General features: G+C 56.4%; 1 protein-coding gene across 5 annotated transcripts; it reads left to right on the top strand.

Moving 5' to 3' along the window:
• Positions 1 to 6,154: 6,154 nt before the first annotated feature.
• Positions 6,155 to 18,511, top strand: CAPN10 (calpain 10). 5 transcript variants are annotated; one of them, XR_013996227.1, is made up of 12 exons: positions 6,155 to 6,758; positions 9,163 to 9,294; positions 10,464 to 10,660; positions 11,476 to 11,693; positions 13,239 to 13,380; positions 14,040 to 14,206; positions 14,385 to 14,665; positions 15,512 to 15,714; positions 15,790 to 16,076; positions 17,541 to 17,740; positions 17,910 to 17,955; positions 18,113 to 18,510. XR_013996227.1 is itself a non-coding variant. In XM_081095572.1 (12 exons), the coding sequence occupies exons 1-12, from the start codon at positions 6,633 to 6,635 to the stop codon at positions 18,140 to 18,142; spliced, it is 1,998 nt and encodes a 665-aa protein (XP_080951698.1). In that variant the 5' UTR covers positions 6,155 to 6,632; the 3' UTR covers positions 18,143 to 18,511. The 5 variants fall into 5 exon arrangements, 4 of the variants coding, with proteins under 4 accessions (XP_080951698.1, XP_080951699.1, XP_080951700.1 ...); XM_081095572.1 differs by having other exon boundaries at positions 15,821 to 16,076; positions 18,113 to 18,511; XM_081095573.1 differs by lacking the exon at positions 13,239 to 13,380 and having other exon boundaries at positions 14,387 to 14,665; positions 15,821 to 16,076; positions 18,113 to 18,511.
• The last annotated feature ends 568 nt before the right edge of the window (positions 18,512 to 19,079 follow it).

A 19,079-nucleotide genomic window follows, 5' to 3' on the forward strand; every position in this document is an offset into this window, starting at 1 on the left:
TGCACCAGGGCCGGGTGGGGCTTCACTCAACCCAAGGACATTCACCCTCCCTACATGGAACAGAGACCAGGCCACTGCAACAACATCCTGGGGGAGGAGGACAAGGTGCGTAGCAGCCCCTGTCCTGCCAGGCAGGTGCTGCAAGGGACCCTGTCCCAGGAATGGGCAGCTCTGGGGCCTTGGCTCCACCCTCAGGGGTCCATCCTCATCCTGTCTTCTTGGCCTCTGAACATGGCTCTGGCCAAGAAGCCCTCCTTGGGGGTTGCACTGCTCAGCCTCTCCCCTGCCAAGGCAGTGTGCAAGTCTCTAGTCCCAAACTTTCAGTCCTGGCTCTGAGTTTCTTTGGCAGTTCAGTTCTCACAAAGTGGTGGCCTCAACATGCGCTTGGTTCCAGTCCTATGGCCTGCAGCCCTCCTGGATGGTCACTGCTGAGAGGGGCCCACCCTGCCAGCCTCTATGGACTTTGGACAGCTCAGAAGCAGCTCTCAGCTGTCATAACAGAAGTGACCACACCCATATCCTTGATGTCCTGGACCTTGATCTGCCCTCTGGGGCCAGCAGGGTGCTCTTAGCCCGGGGGTCCCTGCATCCCTAGCTTTTCTCAGTTCCTTTCCTCCCAGCTTACAAACCCAGAATACTTTTCCAACCGTCTTCTTGGTAGTATCTTCCCCAATGCAGCCTGTGACCAACACGTGCTAATGTTTCCCAACCTCTTCACCAAACCAAGTTATTTAGGACGTCATCGGTCTCATGAGCCATCACAGCTGTTTTCCCACAAGTTCCTCGGCTGCAACATTCCTGCTTTCAGTAATGGGCCCCAGCCAGCCCCCAAGCCGGCAGCACACATCCTGGGTATTAGAGTAGCACCCTCGCCAAGGGGTTGCTTTCCATACCACACAGGCTAAAGTACACTCCAGCAACAGACAACTCTGAGATACCAAGATTTCAGCCTCCCGGGTTTATTTCTCACTTGTGCTACTTGTTCACTTCAGGCCAGCAGTGGGGTGGGGGCTTCCTGGCACTGGGTCCTCAGGGAACCAGACTGAGGGATGATAGTACATCTCAAACATTCCAAGCACCTAACCACAGATAAACAAGGGGCTCACACTGGTGATTGGACACGTGGGGACCATGCACCCCTTCTGTTCACACTGGCCTCATGCAACCACTCCCACCACATATATTGCGGGACAGAGAATTGAGTATGAGGCAGCAGGAGGGTGGTGTCGATGGAGCTGGGGGAGGGTCTGAATATCAGATCTGCTGGGGCCCAGGGAGGTGGGACCTAGGCCAGATGGCTTCCATGAGGCAGGATGGAGAGTTGAAGCCTGAGGAAGAGTGAGGGAGATGCAATTTGCATGTAGAGCCTGCACTGCCCGCAGCCTCTCGGGGTCCGAGGGTCCAGATAAGGTTTCCTGTGTCCCACAGGCCGTGTCTTGTGCAGTCCAGGCTCATCCCTGGACTTCTCTCCCACCACCACCCCCAACTTTTACTAGTGTAAGTCCCCCTGTTCTAGGTCAAATGCCTTGGGCAGAACTGGAAACTTCCGACCTAAAGATCTGGCTCACGGGAGAAGCAGTGAAGTATGAGAAGGAGAGCCACTCAACACACCAAACCAACAGCTGAGCAGTCAGCCAGTCGAGGAATCAGACGAGGACTTTCCAATCCAAGGCGTTAAAATCTCAGCCACACGCGGGGCTGGAAATAAGCCATGGGACAGGGATAGGCATTGGTGAAACAAAGGGAGTGTGAAAGAACCTGCCAGAGACCTTGAAATGTTTTAAGGGACAATTATTAAAAATGAAAAGCCAGTAAATGGTCACAATAGCAAGACAAATGCTAGACTTAGCAAGGGGGCTCTGAAAAGGGAAAGTATACAGGAAGTTGTCAGAGGATTTACTGAATACCTGAGAGTCATAGGGAGACAGAAAAATCCACACGAAAAAGTTCAAAATGATCAAGGCGTCCTCACTCAACATGTCTATTCCACACCCAGGTGACTTCTCTGTTGGCCCTCACCCACCCGGACCCCAGCCTCATTTCCTTAGCCACTGACTTGCCTCCCCTTCCCTCTTACACCTCCACATCCAGGCTGAGGCACCTGCAGCAGCCATGCCCTGGGCAACTCACATACCCAAAAGGTATTTTCCTGACACAGACTTGCCTTTATTTAGAAGAATCTGATGTTAGCTCTTAAGGCTATGCATTTTTCCTACTTTCTGTGGACTCTGAGAAAGAAGGGCTCCTGGTCGCTGACTGGGCTCAAATTTAAAACAAACAAAAAACGGAGCCTAACGGCCATTTCTAAACTGAGGCCTCTCATGAAAACTGCACTTCAGTGAGCAGCCTGCACTCAACTACCTGCATTTGCACTGAGCTGCCTGCCTGCACCATGCCTGCCATCTGAGCCAGCCCTTGGAATCCTATTTCGACCAAGAGGACTGAGGCTTTCCCAATCCAGTCAGAACTGCACAGCAATATCGCATCAGCTTCTTTATTGACCAATCAGAGCAGCTCCATTTTGATCAATTGGAATAGTGCCTTTGGGGCAATTGAATCACAAAAATTTGGAGTACTCATTTGCATGAGGATGGAACACTCAGGGACCAGGGACAGGGACATGTGTTGGTATAAGCCAGCTCCCCTATGGCTCAGAGAGGGCACTTTTTAAAAATATATATTTTATTGATTTTTTACAGAGAGGAAGGGAGAGGGATAGAGGGTCAGAAACATCGATTAGAGAGAAACATTGATCAGCTGCCTCCTGCACGTCCCCTCCTGGGGATGTGCCCGCAACCAAGGTACATGCCCTTGACCAGAATCGAACCTGGGACCCTTCAGTCCGCAGGCCAGCGCTCTATCCACTGAGCCAAACCGGTTAGGGCCACTTTTTTCTTTAAGAGAGAAAGGAAGAAGGAGAAACAGAAACGTAGATGTGAGAGCAGAGCATCAATCGCCTACCTCCTGCATGCCCCCCACCCAGAGACCCAGCCCACAACTGGGCATGTTCCCTGACCCGGAATTGAACCAGCAACCTTTCAGTGCATTGGATGACACCCAACCAACTTAGCCACACGGGCCAGGGCCACAGAGATAACTTAATTTCCACTGAAGATTGAGTTTTCCCCTGAAACACTAGAGATTTCTCACCAGAGCAGAGCAGACCCACAAGGAGCACGGTATAGCTGTTCAGCCAGAGAGGGTCCTGACCCCAAGGCTACCTCACAACCATGCTGTCTTCATAGCCATGCACACTGGGCTATCTTGCACTGAACAACGTCCCCTTCTTCACTGCACCCCAAACTAGGGATTCTTGTCAACATGAAATTGGCACCAAGGACCATTGGTTGACATCTCTAAATAGTCACCTGGCCAGACACAGGGAGAACTGAAGCCTCAGAGCAGGGAAGTGATTGCTAAATGTGGGGCTTGGCCAGGCTGCCCATAGCACCCCGGCCCAGCACAGCACCTCGGAGGGGCTTTAATGGGATTGGGCAGGGTGCTAAAGAGATCACTACCACCCACCCCAGACAAGCCTCTTTGTTCAAAAATAAATGGGTAATGGCGGGGGGGAAAGATTCCAGTCCGCAGTGACTACAGCAGCATCCATGACGCACAGAGCAGCCTACATCTGACATGTGCTCACTTCAAGAACAGGAGTCAACTGTGGGGATTACCTGCATTGTGTTCATAATAGAATTTAACATGTGACCATTGGGAGCAATAGTGTGTATTGGGGGAGGGGGAGGAAATCCTATAAGGAGCATGTATTTTTTAAATTTTTATAAAAATTTATTTGAACCAAGAGGATACACCTGGAAGTGAGATCTCAACAGACTACGTGCTTCCATATTATTTTTATAATGGAGTTTTTTTTAAAAAACCTGAAACTTAATCTAAAACATGACCCCAAAAGAATCCACTTCTCCCACAGCAATGAGCAAAGTGAACAAGGTCAGCCTGGTTTGGGAAGGCTGGCGTCCTAATGTGCTGGGCTGCCCTCTCCTCCCTTCGAAGCTCCGTTTGTGGAATGGGACCTGTGGGATGTGTGAGGATCGTACAAACTCACCGTCTCATCGTTTCAAATGAGTTTGACCCTTTGAGCTCTTGGGGCATTTGGACCTGTCCCCAGCTCCAGAGTCAGGGGTGGAACCCTCAATTCTGCAGAACCGCCCATGGTTGCTCTTAAGACTGAGATGGTCCCTGTTCCAGTCCCACATGCAAGATTTCTGAAGGCAGGGGAAGGGGACAGACCCAAGCTTCCAGGACCCCACTTCCCCTCCCCACCCCAGCTGAGACATCCTGATTTGTGGCCCTCACTCCCACAGCCCAGAACCAGGACCTTCACACATCCCAGGACCGTGACCTTCACTGACCATCCCCTTGCAATCCCACAGGGCCTCTGCAACCCTCAAATAGCACTTGGGGGTGGGGAAGAGTCCCACCCCAGTGAGGGCCCTGAGGCTCAGATTTGAAATAACTACTGTCCCAGTGTGGATTCTGGGCTCCAGAACTAGCTTCCTGCAGAAGATTCTTGTCCCACCATCCCAGGCTGTTTCCAACTCCTCCTGATACCTAGGAGCCAGAGGGGTCTGGGCTCCTAACTGGCTGAGGGAGCATCTCTCCACCCAAGGGTGAGGAACACAGGGCATATGGGGCAAGGGTGGTCCAGGACAAGCTGTGCCAGGCAGGCTGACAGGAGAAATGGCCTAATGCCATCTCAGTGCTGGTCACTCACCTGACCCTTGCAGGCCTGGGCTGCTGCCTACCGAGCACCAGCTGTCCCCAGGCCCCTTCTCTGAGCAAGGGCCCTGTCCAGGACACAGCTTGCAAGCCTGGGTAAGTGGCACAACAGAGCCCCCAACTTAGGAGCCCAGATCCTGAGCTGGCCCCACACTTACGTGTTACCTGGGGCAAATCACTTGCCCAGCACCCCAGGGGAAAAATTCTTTCTGGACCCCCAGAGGACGTAGAGCCCTGGCCTTTCCTGATTTCTTTCAGCTACAGGACAGCCTCCAGCCCGCCGTGGGGTGGGAATCATCTGTGAGAGCTAGCGCCATGGGGGTCTTGAATGGTTGAAGTAAGCCCTAGCATCCGGAGGGGTGTTGGGCAATGTGGCCACCCCTTTTGTAGGACCCCAGCAGAGATGAGTCCCCTAGACCTGCAAATCAAGGGGCTGAGGCCTAGGGGGGTCAAGGTAACACAATGTCATGCTATCACTAGCAGCTGCTACCTGAGCAGGCCCTGCCCAGCCACTCAGAGGGGGAGCTGCAGCTGTCACGGAACCTGGGGCTCCAAGCAAGCAAAGGTCAGGGGCAGGGGCTTCTGGATCAGGTTGTTTTCATCCACCAGTAGGGACCTAACTCTAGGACCCTGATTTGACCACCCTTCATATTGGGGATGGGTAAAAGCGGCCTGGGGTGCAAAGTAGGAGAAGCCCTAACAGGCAGAGAGCTGTCACTAGAAGGCCCGCTTAACCCCTGCCCGACCCTCTGTGAAGGCAGAGTGAAGCAGCTCGGAGGGGCTGGCCGTCTTCCTTCCAGGGAACGGGGACGGGGACAGGTTGGTTCCGGCAGCGAAACTGAGTCCTTGAGCAGGTCGCGAAATCAGTCTTCACCTCTCGGCAGCACTGAGCGGCCGCGCGTTGTAACCATTGTAACCACACGCCCAGCAGATCCCTGCCCAGCCCACCAGAACCAGAAGCCGGCCACCTGCGGACCAGGCGGATGCTCGGGACCCAACTTCTGGTCCCAAGCCGCCTTGAGACAGCCTCCCAGGCCTGGGGAGACCCTCCCTCGGGCCGTCTTTTTTTAAAAAAATATTTTATTGATTTTTTTTTTTTTTACAGAGAGGAAGGGAAGGGGATAGAGAGTTAGAAGCATCGATGAGAGAGAAACATCGATCAGCTGCCTCCTGCACACCTCCTACTGGGGATGTGCCGGCAACCAAGGTACATGCCCTTGGCCGGAATCAAACCTGGGACCCTTCAGTCCGCAGGCTGACGCTCTATCCAAACCGCTCAGGGCCGCCGGGCCGTCTTATTCCCACGAACCCAGCACGCAACAACACGGGCAAACCAGTCCCATGGCTCACTACTCGCCCGCCCGAGCGTGTTGGCTCCGCCCACAAAGGCGGGCCCGCCCCCCGCACGCCGGAAGGAGGCGCGTTCTGGGAGGCAGCGCTGCATGCTGGGATCGGTGGTCCACGGCGCGACCTCGGCCGAGGCGGCTTTCTCGCTCCCTTCAGCCTCATAACCCGCGAGTCCAAGCGGTTCCGACGCCCTGGCCCGACCCGCACAGGCCCAAGGACAAGACGCCCGCCAGCCTCGCCGGGGGTGAACCTCGGCAGGAACAGTTCCGGACACCTTCGGCCCGGAAGGAGAAGTGCCGCCGGGGCGACGGCGCGCGTCGCGAGAGGCGAGCTCGGAAGCCACGCCCTCGGGAGCTCGGCCCACCGAGCGGCGGCGCTCCGCGGCGTCCGCGCAGCGGCTCTGACACCGTGGAGAGTCTGGCGGAGCATTGGAGCGTCGGCCAGCCCCGGCAGCCGACTCGGTCCCTCGCGGGGCTGCGGTCCCCCTGGGCCCCGCTCGGCGCTGGGGCGCGGGCTGCATATGGGAGCCCGGGGCGCCCAAGATGCGTTCACCGGCCAGGGAGCTCTTCCGGGACCCCGCCTTCCCTGCGTCGGACTCCTCGCTCTTCTCCAGCTTCTCCACGCCGCTGGCCCAGTTCCGGGAGGACATCACGTGGAGGCGGCCCCAGGTGAGCGGCTGGCGGGGTCTCGGTTAAGGTCTCTGCCCCGTGTTTTCTGCCGGGGTGCGAGCGCGGAGGCCGACGGAGCGGCCGGCTCGGGGGCCGGGGTCAGCCCAGTTTGGGCGCGCGGTGGCCCGCAGGGTCTGCCTGCTGCCCTCGGAGCGGGTTCCCAGGCTCCCTACCCCACTTGGTCTCCCTCCGAAGCTTATTCAGGATGCGCTAAGCCCCGAGCTCGGGGTCCCCACCTGTGAGCGCAGTTCCGAAGGGGATTGAGGCACAGCGGGAGGGGCGTGTCAGCGGACACCAACCCAGCCCCACCTCCTTGCTTCCGCTCTAAAGGGCGTCTCACCAGCCTTCGCTTCTAGTTTGCTTGGCTCTTCTGTTTCTTGTGTCTGCTTGTGTGTCTGCTGATCTCATGCTCTCGTGGAAGGGCCGGGATGAGCCTCTGGAGCAAAGCCACTCTGCTCTGCAGATTTCTCTTTTGGACTTAGTGCACCAGCATTTTCCGATGTAAACATTGCAAGGTGGTCGCTTAAAGGGATGCTCTGGCCTAGGGTTATGTTGACATCTTTAGAAATTGTTTGTCTGCCGAGAAGACTGCCCTGGGAACAAGCCTGCCTCCCCAGGGTGTAGGTGGCTGCCAGAGCTTCTGGGCTCTGGTGATCCAGGTGCCTTTCTGGGGCAGCACCGCGAGGGCCTGTTTGGCCTGGGAGGAGCCAAGGCAGGAAGAGCTTTATAGGCCACACGAGTGGAATTTGGGTAAAAACGGACGTTAGTTGCAATGGGAGGCCAGTAGAGGGTTTTTCAGGGGAGTGATTTAGCTGGGCATGTGTTTGAAGAAGCTCACTCTTACTGCCTGTGGGAAGTGGATGGTCAGGGCAGGAATGCCATTGCAGTGGTCCTGAGAAGGACGGAGGGGCTTAGATTAGTGTGACAGCCGTTAGCACTTTGATGGGTCTTAGTGACCGATGAGAAGTAGAGGTGAAGATAATGACTTCTAGGTTTCGAGCCTGAGCACCTGGGTGGGTGGTGGTCCCGTTTGATGTAGGGGAAGCGGGGGGTGGAAATCTAGGGTTGGTTTTGCTCTCACGTGTTAATTGGTGCTGTCAGTGGGCAGGTGGATGTGAGAGTTGGGAGTTCAGGACCATCCGGGTAGAGGCTCGATCTGGGAGTTGAGACTGTAACTGGTGGCTTACGGGCCAGGGCCTGGAAGACAGTGTCAGGCAGAGGAGGAGGAGGACTCAGAATGGAGCCTGGAGGAGCTCTAACATTTCCCAGTGGGATCAGCAAGTGCTGGGACAGGTATACTTGAGAAGCAGCAAGCAGTGAGGTGAAGGACACCCAGGAGTACATGGAGTCGTGGAAACCACCAGAGGACTGCTGGGGTTAAGGGACAGCACTCCACCCCCCCTCCCCCTTCTCTCTCTCACACACACAAAACACACACACACTGTTCTGATGCTGTGGAATCCAACAGGACACTGATGCCTGTTGCATTTGACAGCACAGAGGTGACACTGGTAAAGGAGGTTTGGGGGTATGAAGGGGCGGGAGGCGGGAGGGGGGAAGTAGTGACGGCAGCTCTTTCCAGAAGTTTGTCAGTGAAGGGAAACCTAGAGGGGAAATAGTGAGATTCTGCTGCGCCTTATGCTGGAGGGATTCTGCCGGAGGAGGTGGAAGAGGGAAGGGGCCTCAGGTGGAATGCAGGCCTGAGGCAGGAGAGAGGGCAGGCCAGGTGGCTTCTAATGAAGCACGAGGGGAGGGCATTTTGAGAGGAGGGAGAAGAGGAAGCATAAGCTCACCCAGACAGTGGGAGAGTGAGCCTTTTAGAGAAACAGTAGGATTTCCAGCAGTATGGAGGACCCATTCAAGATTCACCATTATGAATTTAAAGTGAAACCATTTGCTCAGGTAGCTCCGCTGGTTAGAGCATTGTCCCAAAACACCAAGGGTGGGGGTTCGATTCCCAGTCAGGACACATATAAGAATCAACCAATGAATACATAAATACGTGGAATAACAAATCAATGTCTCTCTCTCCCCTTTCCCCCTTCCTCTTTCTCTGTAAACATCAATAAGTAAAATTAAAAAATAGTAAAGTGAAGCCAGTTTCTAGATGAACATTTAGCTGTTTCCAGAAGGGAGGTGGTAGCATTTATTCAGAGTTGGGTGTTTTGTCAATTAAGGAAAGTGGATAGTCAGGGACCCCATAATCTAAGCTGGACTGAGTGACCTGAAACCAGGAGGGGCTGACAGATAATTTCTGCAAAAAGCCAGCTGCTTCCCTTCTCCTGTTAGGCAACATGGATAAGCAGAAAAGCTCCTCCCAGCCCGTCACCTAGATCCCGTGTTCTCTATTTTAAAGACTAGCATGAGGCATGATGTAACTGTGGACAATGTTCTTTCTTTTTAGGAAATTTGTGCTACGCCCCGGCTGTTTCCAGATAACCCACAGGAAGGGCAGGTGAAGCAAGGGCTTCTGGGGGACTGCTGGTTCCTGTGTGCCTGCGCCGCCCTGCAGAAGAGCCGACACCTCCTGGACCAGGTGTCTGTGATCGTGCAGCTTTCTCTTCTGCTCTGTCTTCCTGTCTGCTGTGCCCAGGAAGGAAGGAAGAGGCCAGGCAGCTGAACCCCTTGTTCTGTGGGCTCTGCTGTAGCTGCTCAGCATGGGCAGTAGGGAGCTCAGCTGTCAGGCCACAGGGGCTCCCAGGCACAGACGCAGTGTCCCCTCTCCCGCAGCAGCACTTTCTGCCCCGCTCTGCCAAACCCCCAGCCCACTTACGGAGTGAGAGCCATGCATCTGAACTAAAATGTCAAACGTGCCAGCCTAGACAGGAAAGGGTGGGCTGAGGGAGCCTGTGACCTGGTTTGGAATTAGCGTCCTTAGCTAGTTAACTTCTTAAATAGGTTTTAAATATAAATCAGCAAAAGATGATTGAAACTCTTTCTGACAGACACCACAGGTAAAGAAGGCCTGCTCAGACTCCCTCCCTGGACTGTTGATGGCCTTCTGTTTGGCTTCTTGCTAAGTATCACCAATGAATGCAGCCATGTTCATTGACAGTGGTGACCCCATTCAGAGCGCCTCCTGGGTCCCAGGCCCCATGCTAAGCAAGCACGGCACATCGCTGGCTTTCACTCTCACAGGCCTCACCTGCTGTGACCCATTTTCACCAATGAGGGCACTAGAACCATTGTCACTGTTTTCCGGCTAGTGAGTGGCAGAGCCAGGACCAAACATGTTGTCTAGATGCACAGCCAACACTGCCTCTCGGGTCAGAACAAACCTGGCAGTGAACATGGATCCAGGTGCTGGCAGAGGTCCTGGGCTTCAGGCGTCTGCAGGAGGGTTGCTATGCCCATGGTAACCTGCCATCTGCAGCCAGCTCTGCTGAGAATTGGGGCTCATGCTTCTAAAAGTCACATTTGTTTTGGATCCAGGTCAAGGGCTTATTTGGGACATTAGGGCATAATGGTTGACTTTAAGCTTTGGGAGACACTGGCTCCCTCATTATGGTCTTAGAATATTTTATTGAGAAGTCTGGATTTTCAGTCCAGTGGTTGGTTTTCCAAGGCATGGAATGAGGGCAGATCCTTTGCAGACCGCAGGGTACTGTGGGACGAAGCAGTGTGGTCACACTGGTTAGCACGCTGGGTGGGCACTGCGAGATGTTTGTCTCATGGTCTCCTTTTGCCTTTCCCTGTGCACGGTAGGTCTTTCTTCCGGGACAGCCGACCTGGCTCGACCAGACATACCGTGGCTCCTTCACCTGTCGAGTTTGGCAGTTTGGACGCTGGGTGGAGGTGACCATAGATGACCGTCTGCCTTGTCTTGCAGGGAGACTCTGCTTCTCCCGGTGCCAGAGAGAGGATGTGTTCTGGCTTCCATTACTGGAGAAAGTCTATGCCAAGTACGTGTGCTGGAGGCTGGCGGGCTGGGCCATGCCACCTTAGACTGCCCCCGGAAGCATGTTTCCGCTCTCCCTCGCTGCAGAATCCTGTTGTTTCCAGGAGGTTGGCAGCAAGTCCTGGGGTGGGGCTGACTGGTCCGGAGATGGGAACTCTTGAGGCTTGGCCTGTGGTTTGCCTCCCTTTCCCTGCCCTTATTTCACAGGTGGGCATGAGGGAGGGTATGTGTTTTCTTCCTTTCTCTTTCCTCAAACCCCAGCAAGAAAGATGTTTCCATTTATTTGTTTTTCACCCCTGGGGACAGGCTGCCTCTCTGCAGGTTGTTGGCGAAGAAAGAGGCCAGCTAGGGAGCAGCCTTTTTATCTGGTCCTGACTGAGCCCAAAACCCTCATGCAGAGTGAATCGAGGCCCTTCCCTCCTAGAATGCATTTACCATCTTGCTGACAGTGAACTGATAGGCAGGCCTTTGCACCGAGGACAGGAGGGAGGCCTGCTGCTGGCCTTGGGGTTGGATCCCATCAGATGGAGTGGATGTCACAGCCTCTGCCCACGTGCCTCACGCTTGTGCCCACACTGGCAGTAGAAGAGGTTTTGCACGTAGGCAGAGGCGGCTGGGCTTTGCTGGGACACTGAATGTCAGCCGTGGAGGCGTGATTGCTTCTGGCTGTGGGGAGGGCGAGGCAGCAGGAAAGAAAAGCGATTGAAGCCGGGTGGATGGGATCACAGGATGATTTGGAGTGTCATAGACCAAGGGGATAGAAGAGAGGCAGGGTGCTGCTCCCCTTGCCTGAGGCTCATTCCTGTGTCTGTCTTGCAGGGTCCATGGGTCCTACGAGCACCTATGGGCAGGGCAGGTGGCAGATGCCCTGGTGGACCTAACCGGTGGCCTGGCAGAAAGATGGAACCTGAAGAACTTGGCAAGCAGCAGAAGCCAACAGGATGGGTCTGGCGGCTCAGAACCCAAGACTTGTTGGCAGCTGCTCAGCCTCAAGGAGCGGTGTCTGATCAGCTGTTCAGTGTTCAACCCCAAGGCAGGTGAGGCGGTGGTCACCCAAAGGGCCTACACACATGCACCCTCAGATCCTGTAGGCAATCCCTGAGGCCCTGTCTGGACTGAGTAGAAAGTGGGGACATTTGTCTTACCAAGCTGGTGTCTGGCTGTGTGAACTTGTTCGGCTGTCTGCCCCTCTCCAGAGGGAGGGGTCCCTTTTTCCTTGACCAGGACTTACCTCCAGGTAGGTGCCTGTGTGAGGTCACCGCTATGCAGAGATGGTACCATCTCTGGCTCAGCTGGCAACCTGTGAAATCACCACTCAGGTTTCCACTGTAGTGATCATGTATGTTCATTGAAGAAGGGTTGTTGAAAGGAAAAACTCCCTCAAACGTGGCTACCTTTGACTTTTTAGTATGCTTTCTCCGGTTTTCATAAACGTACCTTTTGCATTCTGCATCCTAGATCATTTTCTATGTTACATAAACTTTGTCAACTTATTGCATTAGTGGATCTGCCGTAGCTTCTTTCATCTTTCCCTTCATGTTGGAAGTTTAAGGTCTTTCTGATCTATGCATACAAGTATCCTATTTAGTATTATTTCCACAGTGGAATCATATATATATATATTTTAATTGATTTCAGAGAGGATGGAGGAGAGAGAGAGATGACAGAGAATCATTGATCAGCTGCCTCCTGCACACACCCTATTGGGGATCGAGCCTGAAACCTGGGCATGTGCCCTGACGGGATCAAACTGTGACCTCCTGGTTCATAGCTCGACACTCAACCATTGACCCACGCCGGCCAGGCTACAATGAATATTTTGTCAAAGACTATGAACATTGAAATAAATTGGCTCTTGTTGACAATTATGCTACCCTGGTGTGTGTGTGAGGGTTGGCACAGGCCTGGGACAGGCTCCTCCCCTGAGGGTGGGCTAGACATGGGCTGCTGGAGGTCACCTGGACCCCACTAAAGTGGCAAGGGGCTGGGGACGTGGGTGGCAGCTACAATGCCATTCTGAATAAATCATTTAGAGACAGTCCAGGAGTTCCTTCTCTTTGTGTTGGACCACCACCCCTCCTCTCCAGGTAGGTGTCATCCTGTTTGGCTCCTTCTATGTCTTCTGTCTCTGGTCTCAGGGCAGGTGGAGTTGTTTCTCCTTGGACCTCCAGTCCTCCCACTGCCCATCCATCCCCTGCCTCCCCAGTTGGCATTTCCAAGTGATCTCCCTTTTCCCTTGGTGGTCACAGACTGTTGATGACAGTGCTAACAGTAGCACTTTTGAGACCTGGCCCTGCACCAGGCGTCCTGCATGGCCATGTGGCCAGCTAGTGAGGCCCAGAGAAGGGAATGAGCTGCCAGGCCTGGTCCAGTTCCCTCGCGGGGTCTCTGTGCTGGGTAAGGCCCCTGCTAAGCTAACTGTCCACAGTGGTTAGGAAAGGAGCCCCCAGTGATCTGTGGGATCTGGGTGCCTGTGGGGCCACAGCTGGGGGCGCTGGACCAGTCCCCAGGGAAGGAGACAAGACCTGTGCATCTGCTGGGTTTGGGGATTCCTTTCCTTGACTGAGCTGCTCCTCGCCTAGGTGCCAGGGAGCTGGGGGAGTTTCACGCCTTCATCATCTCAGACCTGCGTGAGCTCCGGGGTCAGGCTGGTCAGAGTATCTTGCTGCTTCGCATTCAGAACCCCTGGGGCCGGCGTTGCTGGCAGGGGCCCTGGAGAGAGGGGTGAGTGCAGTTGGGGGCCATCAAGGGGGGGTGGTGTGCAGGCTCAGAGGGGCATCCTGGGCCCCCATGCCGTGGTTGGTGCCATGGTAGCTCTGTGGTCAGGATAGTGCTCAATTGGCACCCAGCAAGGCCCCCATAACCCCAAGGCCACATGGCCTGTGCTTGGCCTCAGGTGGTCTAGGAAGCTGGCTTAGTGCTTGGTACTGAGGGTGCCCATAGAACAGTAGACGCCCAGTCAGGCTAAGGGACAGGGACCGATGAGATGCCTATGCTATGTCCTCAGCTTGGCTTTAAGACCCATAACTGATGGACGAGGGCGCTGCGACAGTCCCCTTAGGTGGCCGGGGTGGTGAGCAGATGTCACACTTGGTCTGAGCAACCACGCCTAAAGCAATGGGCAGATGTCCTTCTGTCACTGCTCACTGACCCATTCGCTCAGCCAGGTCATGTGGTAGGAACAAAGGTGATGGTCCTGAGGAAGGTTCAGCCCAGGGCAAATGGAAGCGTGGGAAGGTGGCCATGGAGTTTGGCCCCAAGGTGCTGGCAGGGACAGGGCTCTCAGGACACCCTCTGTCCCCTCTGGTTCCTCTTGCCCCACTGCACGGTTAGTGCTGTCACTCTCAGATGCGAGATCTCTGATGACTTGAGTTTCCTGCCAGGGGTGAAGGGTGGACCCAGGTGGACCCAGTGGACTCGGCGGAGCTGCTGTCCCAGCTCCAGGAAGGGGAGTTCTGGGTGGATGAGGAGGAGTTTCTCCGTGAATTTGACGAGGTCACCATTGGCTACCCAGTCACAGAGGCTGGCCACCTGCAGAGCCTCTACTCAGGTAACCAGTGCCATTCCTGGGGCAGCCTTTAGGGGGTGCAATGCGGCCACCCAAATGGACTCTACCTTCTGAAGTCAAACCTGAGCAGGCGCCCTTGTCCCCCTGCGGTGGCTCCCGGTGGGGGAGGCAGGTGTCTGTGAGGGTGGGGAGCCTGACCTGTGGTGTGCTCTTGCCCTAGAGAAGGTGCTCAGCCACACTCAGGAGCTGCCGGGGGCCTGGGTCCTGGGGCAGTCCGCAGGAGGCTGCCGGAACAACAGTGGCTTTCCCAGCAACCCCAAGTTCTGGCTGCGGGTCTCAGAACCGAGTGAGGTGTACATTGCTGTCCTGCAGAGACCCAGGATGCGCACGGTGGACTGGGCTGGCCGGGCCCAGGCACCAGTGGGGGACAGCCGCGTGGTGTGGAGCCCGGCGAGCATCCTAGGCAAGGACTACCCTGCCGTGGGTCTGCATCTCTGGAAGGTAACTCCGTTGGGCCAGCTTCCCACTCACTGAAGCACAGGGTCCGGGACGGGAGGCACGTGGATGTCTGAATCCTAGAGCTGCCATGCTGGGGTACACGTGACTGACAAGAGCCCCACAGGCCTCCCCCCTGCCCTGGCTGTCCTGGGGATCATGTGCCTGTGGGGGCTCCCACAGACCCGGCACTGGGAGGACTGGGTGTGTCTGTGGGCCAAAGGAAACCAGAACCAAAGCCCCGAGTCGGCGGGGCTCTGGGGGCTGGTGTTTGTGGAGGTCCGAGCCCAGCTTGGCTACTTCTTGTGGGACCTGGAGAGGTCACTCCACCCTCCCTGCGCCCTCAGTCTCCTCCCTATCAGGTGAGGATGGTGACGGCTGATCCTGTGGGATTGTGCAAGGAGCCCTCTGGACCCCAATGGAGATGCCTGTCCTGGGGACAGGAGCATGGCTGGTGCAGGAACTTGCCTGTTTGCTGCCAGGGCCTAGTTTTTAGTCTGTATGTCCTGCCAAGGTCTCATAGCACAAGGCACAGTGTTCCCTGTCCCTTTGTGGGTGTGGCTTACATTGTGTTCCTTTCCTCCCGCTGAGTTGCTGGAAAGCCTTTTATCCAGCAGCCCCAGGTTGCAGTAGCCGTGGGCACAGCCCTTTTGCATCTGTGTGTCCTGGAGCAGGAGGTCCTGCAGGCTCTCGTGGGGACAGGCTGAGTGGAAGCCCAGGGTCATGGGCATTTTCAGCCGGCCCCTGGGAGGTGGAGTGCTTTCATGTGTTAACTCTTTGGGGAGAGGCCCTGATGCCAGGAGTGGGTGGGGTGGGTCTCTGTGAGTTCCCACACAGGCCTCCTCTCCACAGGTGGAGAAGCGGCGGGTCAGCCTGCCCAGGATCCTGTCCACACCCCCTGTGGCTGGCACTGTGTGCCATGCTTACGACCGTGAGGTCCATCTCCGCTGTGAGCTCACCCCCGGCTACTACCTGGCCGTCCCCAGCACCTTCTTAAAGAATGTGCCAGGACAGTTCTTGCTCCGGGTCTTCTCCAGCGGGAGAGTCTCCCTCAGGTGAGAGGCCTGGCCATTTCTTTGGGGGCCTGTGTGCTCCTGCCTTGATCAAGGCAGGCCAGACGGTGCCTTTAGCCCCTGTCCTGTGCTTGTCTTTCCCGGGCAGTGCCATCAAGACAGTGGTCCAGAGCCCTGGCCCTGGGGAGACCCTGTTGGCGGGGGAGTGGGAGACTGTGCATCTGCAGGGCTCCTGGAAGATCGGCCAGACGGCCGGGGGCAGCCGGAACTTTGCCTCCTACTCCAGCAACCCCTGCTTCCCCCTCACGATCCCTGAGGGTGCAGGCCCCCGCTGCGTCCGGATCACTCTGCACCAGCACTGCCTAGACAGCGACTGCCACCCCATTGGCTTCCATGTTTTCCAGGCAAGCTCTGCGAGCTCTTGGGGGTCGGAGGGAACTGAGCCAGGATGGGGTGGGGCATGATGTGGAGCCCTGGACTTGGTCATTTGGGCATGTTGCCCAGGCTGGCCGGTCATGTGCATGACTCATTTCTAGGTTTCATGAAGTTTGTAATTCACTGGGGGTCACCGGTAGCTCAGGCATCCCCTTATCCCTTTGCTCTGGCTCAGAACAACTGTGTCATGGGGTCAGTTCTCCCCAGGATGGTGCCTCCCACTCAGGAGGCCCCATGGCATCACTCGGGAGTGATCAGTCAAACACCAGCAGCACCCCAGAGCTGTGTAACCCTGCCCTCTGCCCATGGCCCGCAGCATGAGGCTGTTCCTGGGTGCATGTGTGCCCCTGAGAGCCAGGGAGAGGTGGGTGATGGCAAAGGTTTGTGGGGAAGCGCCATAAGGGGTATGGGGAAGGCCGCACTGGCTGAGACCATTGAGGAACTGACAGCCACTCTGCTGCCCAAATGGCGCTGCCAGGAATTTCAGATCAGAAGGAAAACACAGAGCCGGGTGGTGGTGAGGAGCTCGCAAGGTCCCCAAGGTTCTCGGGGCCAGGCAGCTCAGTCAGGGCTACGGTGGGCTCAGCTGTGTAAGGTGGCTCCTGAAGCCGAGACAGGTCCAAGGAAAGGGGTCTACCAGGGACGCAGGCTGGAAGTATGTTGTCCCCACCTTCTACCTAGAATGGCTGTGAGCCCCGAGGAGTCCAGAAGGAGGTGCTGCCAGTGAGTCATAGCCACCCAGGGTGTCTTCCTTGGTGGTCGGCTCTCTCTCCCACCATGTAGGCAAAATGCTTAGCAGACCTGTAGTTAGAGGAAGGGGAGAAGTCAGACCGCATGGCCAGTGAGGCTCCCCACCCCACACACTGTTGTGCTCCCAGGGGCCCAATTCTAGACGGGCAGGGTGAAGTGGCCGGTGTTCTAGGATCTGAGGGGAGAAGGGGCGCACGAAGCCTGGAGCACAGGTGATCTGGGGGGAGGGTAGGAATTTCTGATTGAGAAGGTTCTGTACCCTAGAGAATGGGCAGAGCTGCTGAGAAACCCCCACTCCCAAGAGCAGAGACACCAGGAGCTTGGGGAAAAGTACCAGTGGCCAGTAGGTGCCTCTGGGCCTAAGCAGGGGCAATTTGGGTGGTTCCCAGGCATGGGCACCTGACACCTGATGGGGTTTCCTGGCAAGGGTGGCAGGGCCTCAGTGAGCAGTAAGCCCAGCTTTGGGGAGCTGTTTTTCCTCCTTGGAAGGGGGGACCAGGCATGAAGCCCCAGGAGGTCCAAGCAGACTGCAGCCGGGGCTGCTCCAGCCCAGCACACCCTCAGCATGTCCCCAGACGAGGCTGCTTTGGGTCTGGGAAAGAGCAGGCCAACTGAGACTGGGGACAGTGGACCTCTCTACCTGCCCCATGGACAGGCTTCCTAGTCAGTCTGTGCCTCCCCAGGTTCCAGCGGACAATGGGGGCCAGGGCACGCCCTCCCTGCTGCTCCAGAAGCCTCTGCTGAGCTGTGTACCACATTGCTACACCCAGGAAGTGAGCCGCGTCTGCCACCTGTCTGCAGGGACCTACAGGATTGTGCCCTCCACCTACCTGCCAGATACAGAGGGGGCCTTCACAGTGACCATTGCAACCAGAATAGACAGGTGGGGCTGCGGGGGCCGTCGTCCTGAGGACCTTAGTGCCCACCTTCGTCGCGTTCTCCCGCCTGCCTCACAGTCCCTGGGGACTCCTTGCCTGTCAGCCTCTGGGCGTGTAGATGGGCCTGAGTGCTGGGGAGGGGCCCTGGGCTGACCCAGGTGTTCTTTCCCACAGGCGCTCCATTCACAGCCAGGAAATGCTGGGGCAGCTCCTCCAAGAGGTACATGGGGCCTGGGAGGGGCTGCCTGGTGCCCTGGGGCCTTCATTCCCCAGCCTCTCCCAGTGGGCCACACTGCGGACTGGGCTGTGTCCTGAGGCATGAGGTGCACTGTGTCTTCCCCGCCACTGCCCACGCCTCACCATCTCTCCTTTCACAGGCCTCCTTCATGGCAGTGATGAAGACCTAACTGGATAACCCCACTGGAGTCCTCAGAGGCCTCCCTTGGCCCGTGATGTCCTCACACAGCATCCTTGCACGGTGCCACCAGCCTCGGTGCTGTAGCTGCCAGTCCTGCACTGAGCAGCCGCATGTCCCTGTGGCACTAGGTGAAGGTTCCTCATCCTGGAGAGAGGCAGCCCCAGGGTCAGGCAGGTGCTGCAGGGAGAGCAAGAAAGGCCCAACGCGAGTGTCCTGGTCCCCAAGTCATGACAACAGCTCCGTGGAGTCCCTCGGGTCTCCAGAGAGGCCTCAGCTGACAGACGAGCGTGTCAGCACACAGCTGTTTGCAGCACTTCTGGATGTAACTTTATAAATAAAGAGGAATACTGAGCAGTTCACAGATGTCTTATTTCAGGCAGGGAGACCCTGGGAGGATCGCAGCCTCCGGGGTGGGGAGGTTCAGGGAGGAGGAGGGTGGTGAGGAGACAAGGTTTGGAGGGTCGAGGAGGATCTGGTGCACAGGGCAGGTGCAGGAAGGATGTTTCCTGCCATCTCCCCATCTGGCAGCCTTTGCATCACCAACCAAATGGTGTTCCCAGGTGTGGAAAGACAGGCACCGGAGAACTCGAGGCCTGGTGTTCCGCTGCGCGGCGTTGCCACATGCAGTCAGTGCTGACACTTGGAAGGGGATGTGCCTGGGACCCCTCCCCATATCCGACACAGCAAACCCCATCTTGCCCCTCCGACTCAGTCCACGTCCTGTCAACATCAACCAGGGCGTCCAGCCAGCTGAGTGTCTGTCCTGGGAAAAACTGGCACTGCCTATTGTCCAGTCCGCACAAGTGACCTGCTTCTGAGCTTTCCCAACTGCCCTTCATGGCCTCACCCTGTACCTGAGGCCTGGTGATCTGGACTGGGGCTGCCCTGCAGTGGAACCCCCAGTCCATAGGGGCTACACGAACTCT

This window comes from Myotis nattereri, assembly GCF_964212035.1.
Source record: "Myotis nattereri genome assembly, chromosome: 7".
NCBI lineage: Eukaryota > Metazoa > Chordata > Mammalia > Chiroptera > Vespertilionidae > Myotis > Myotis nattereri.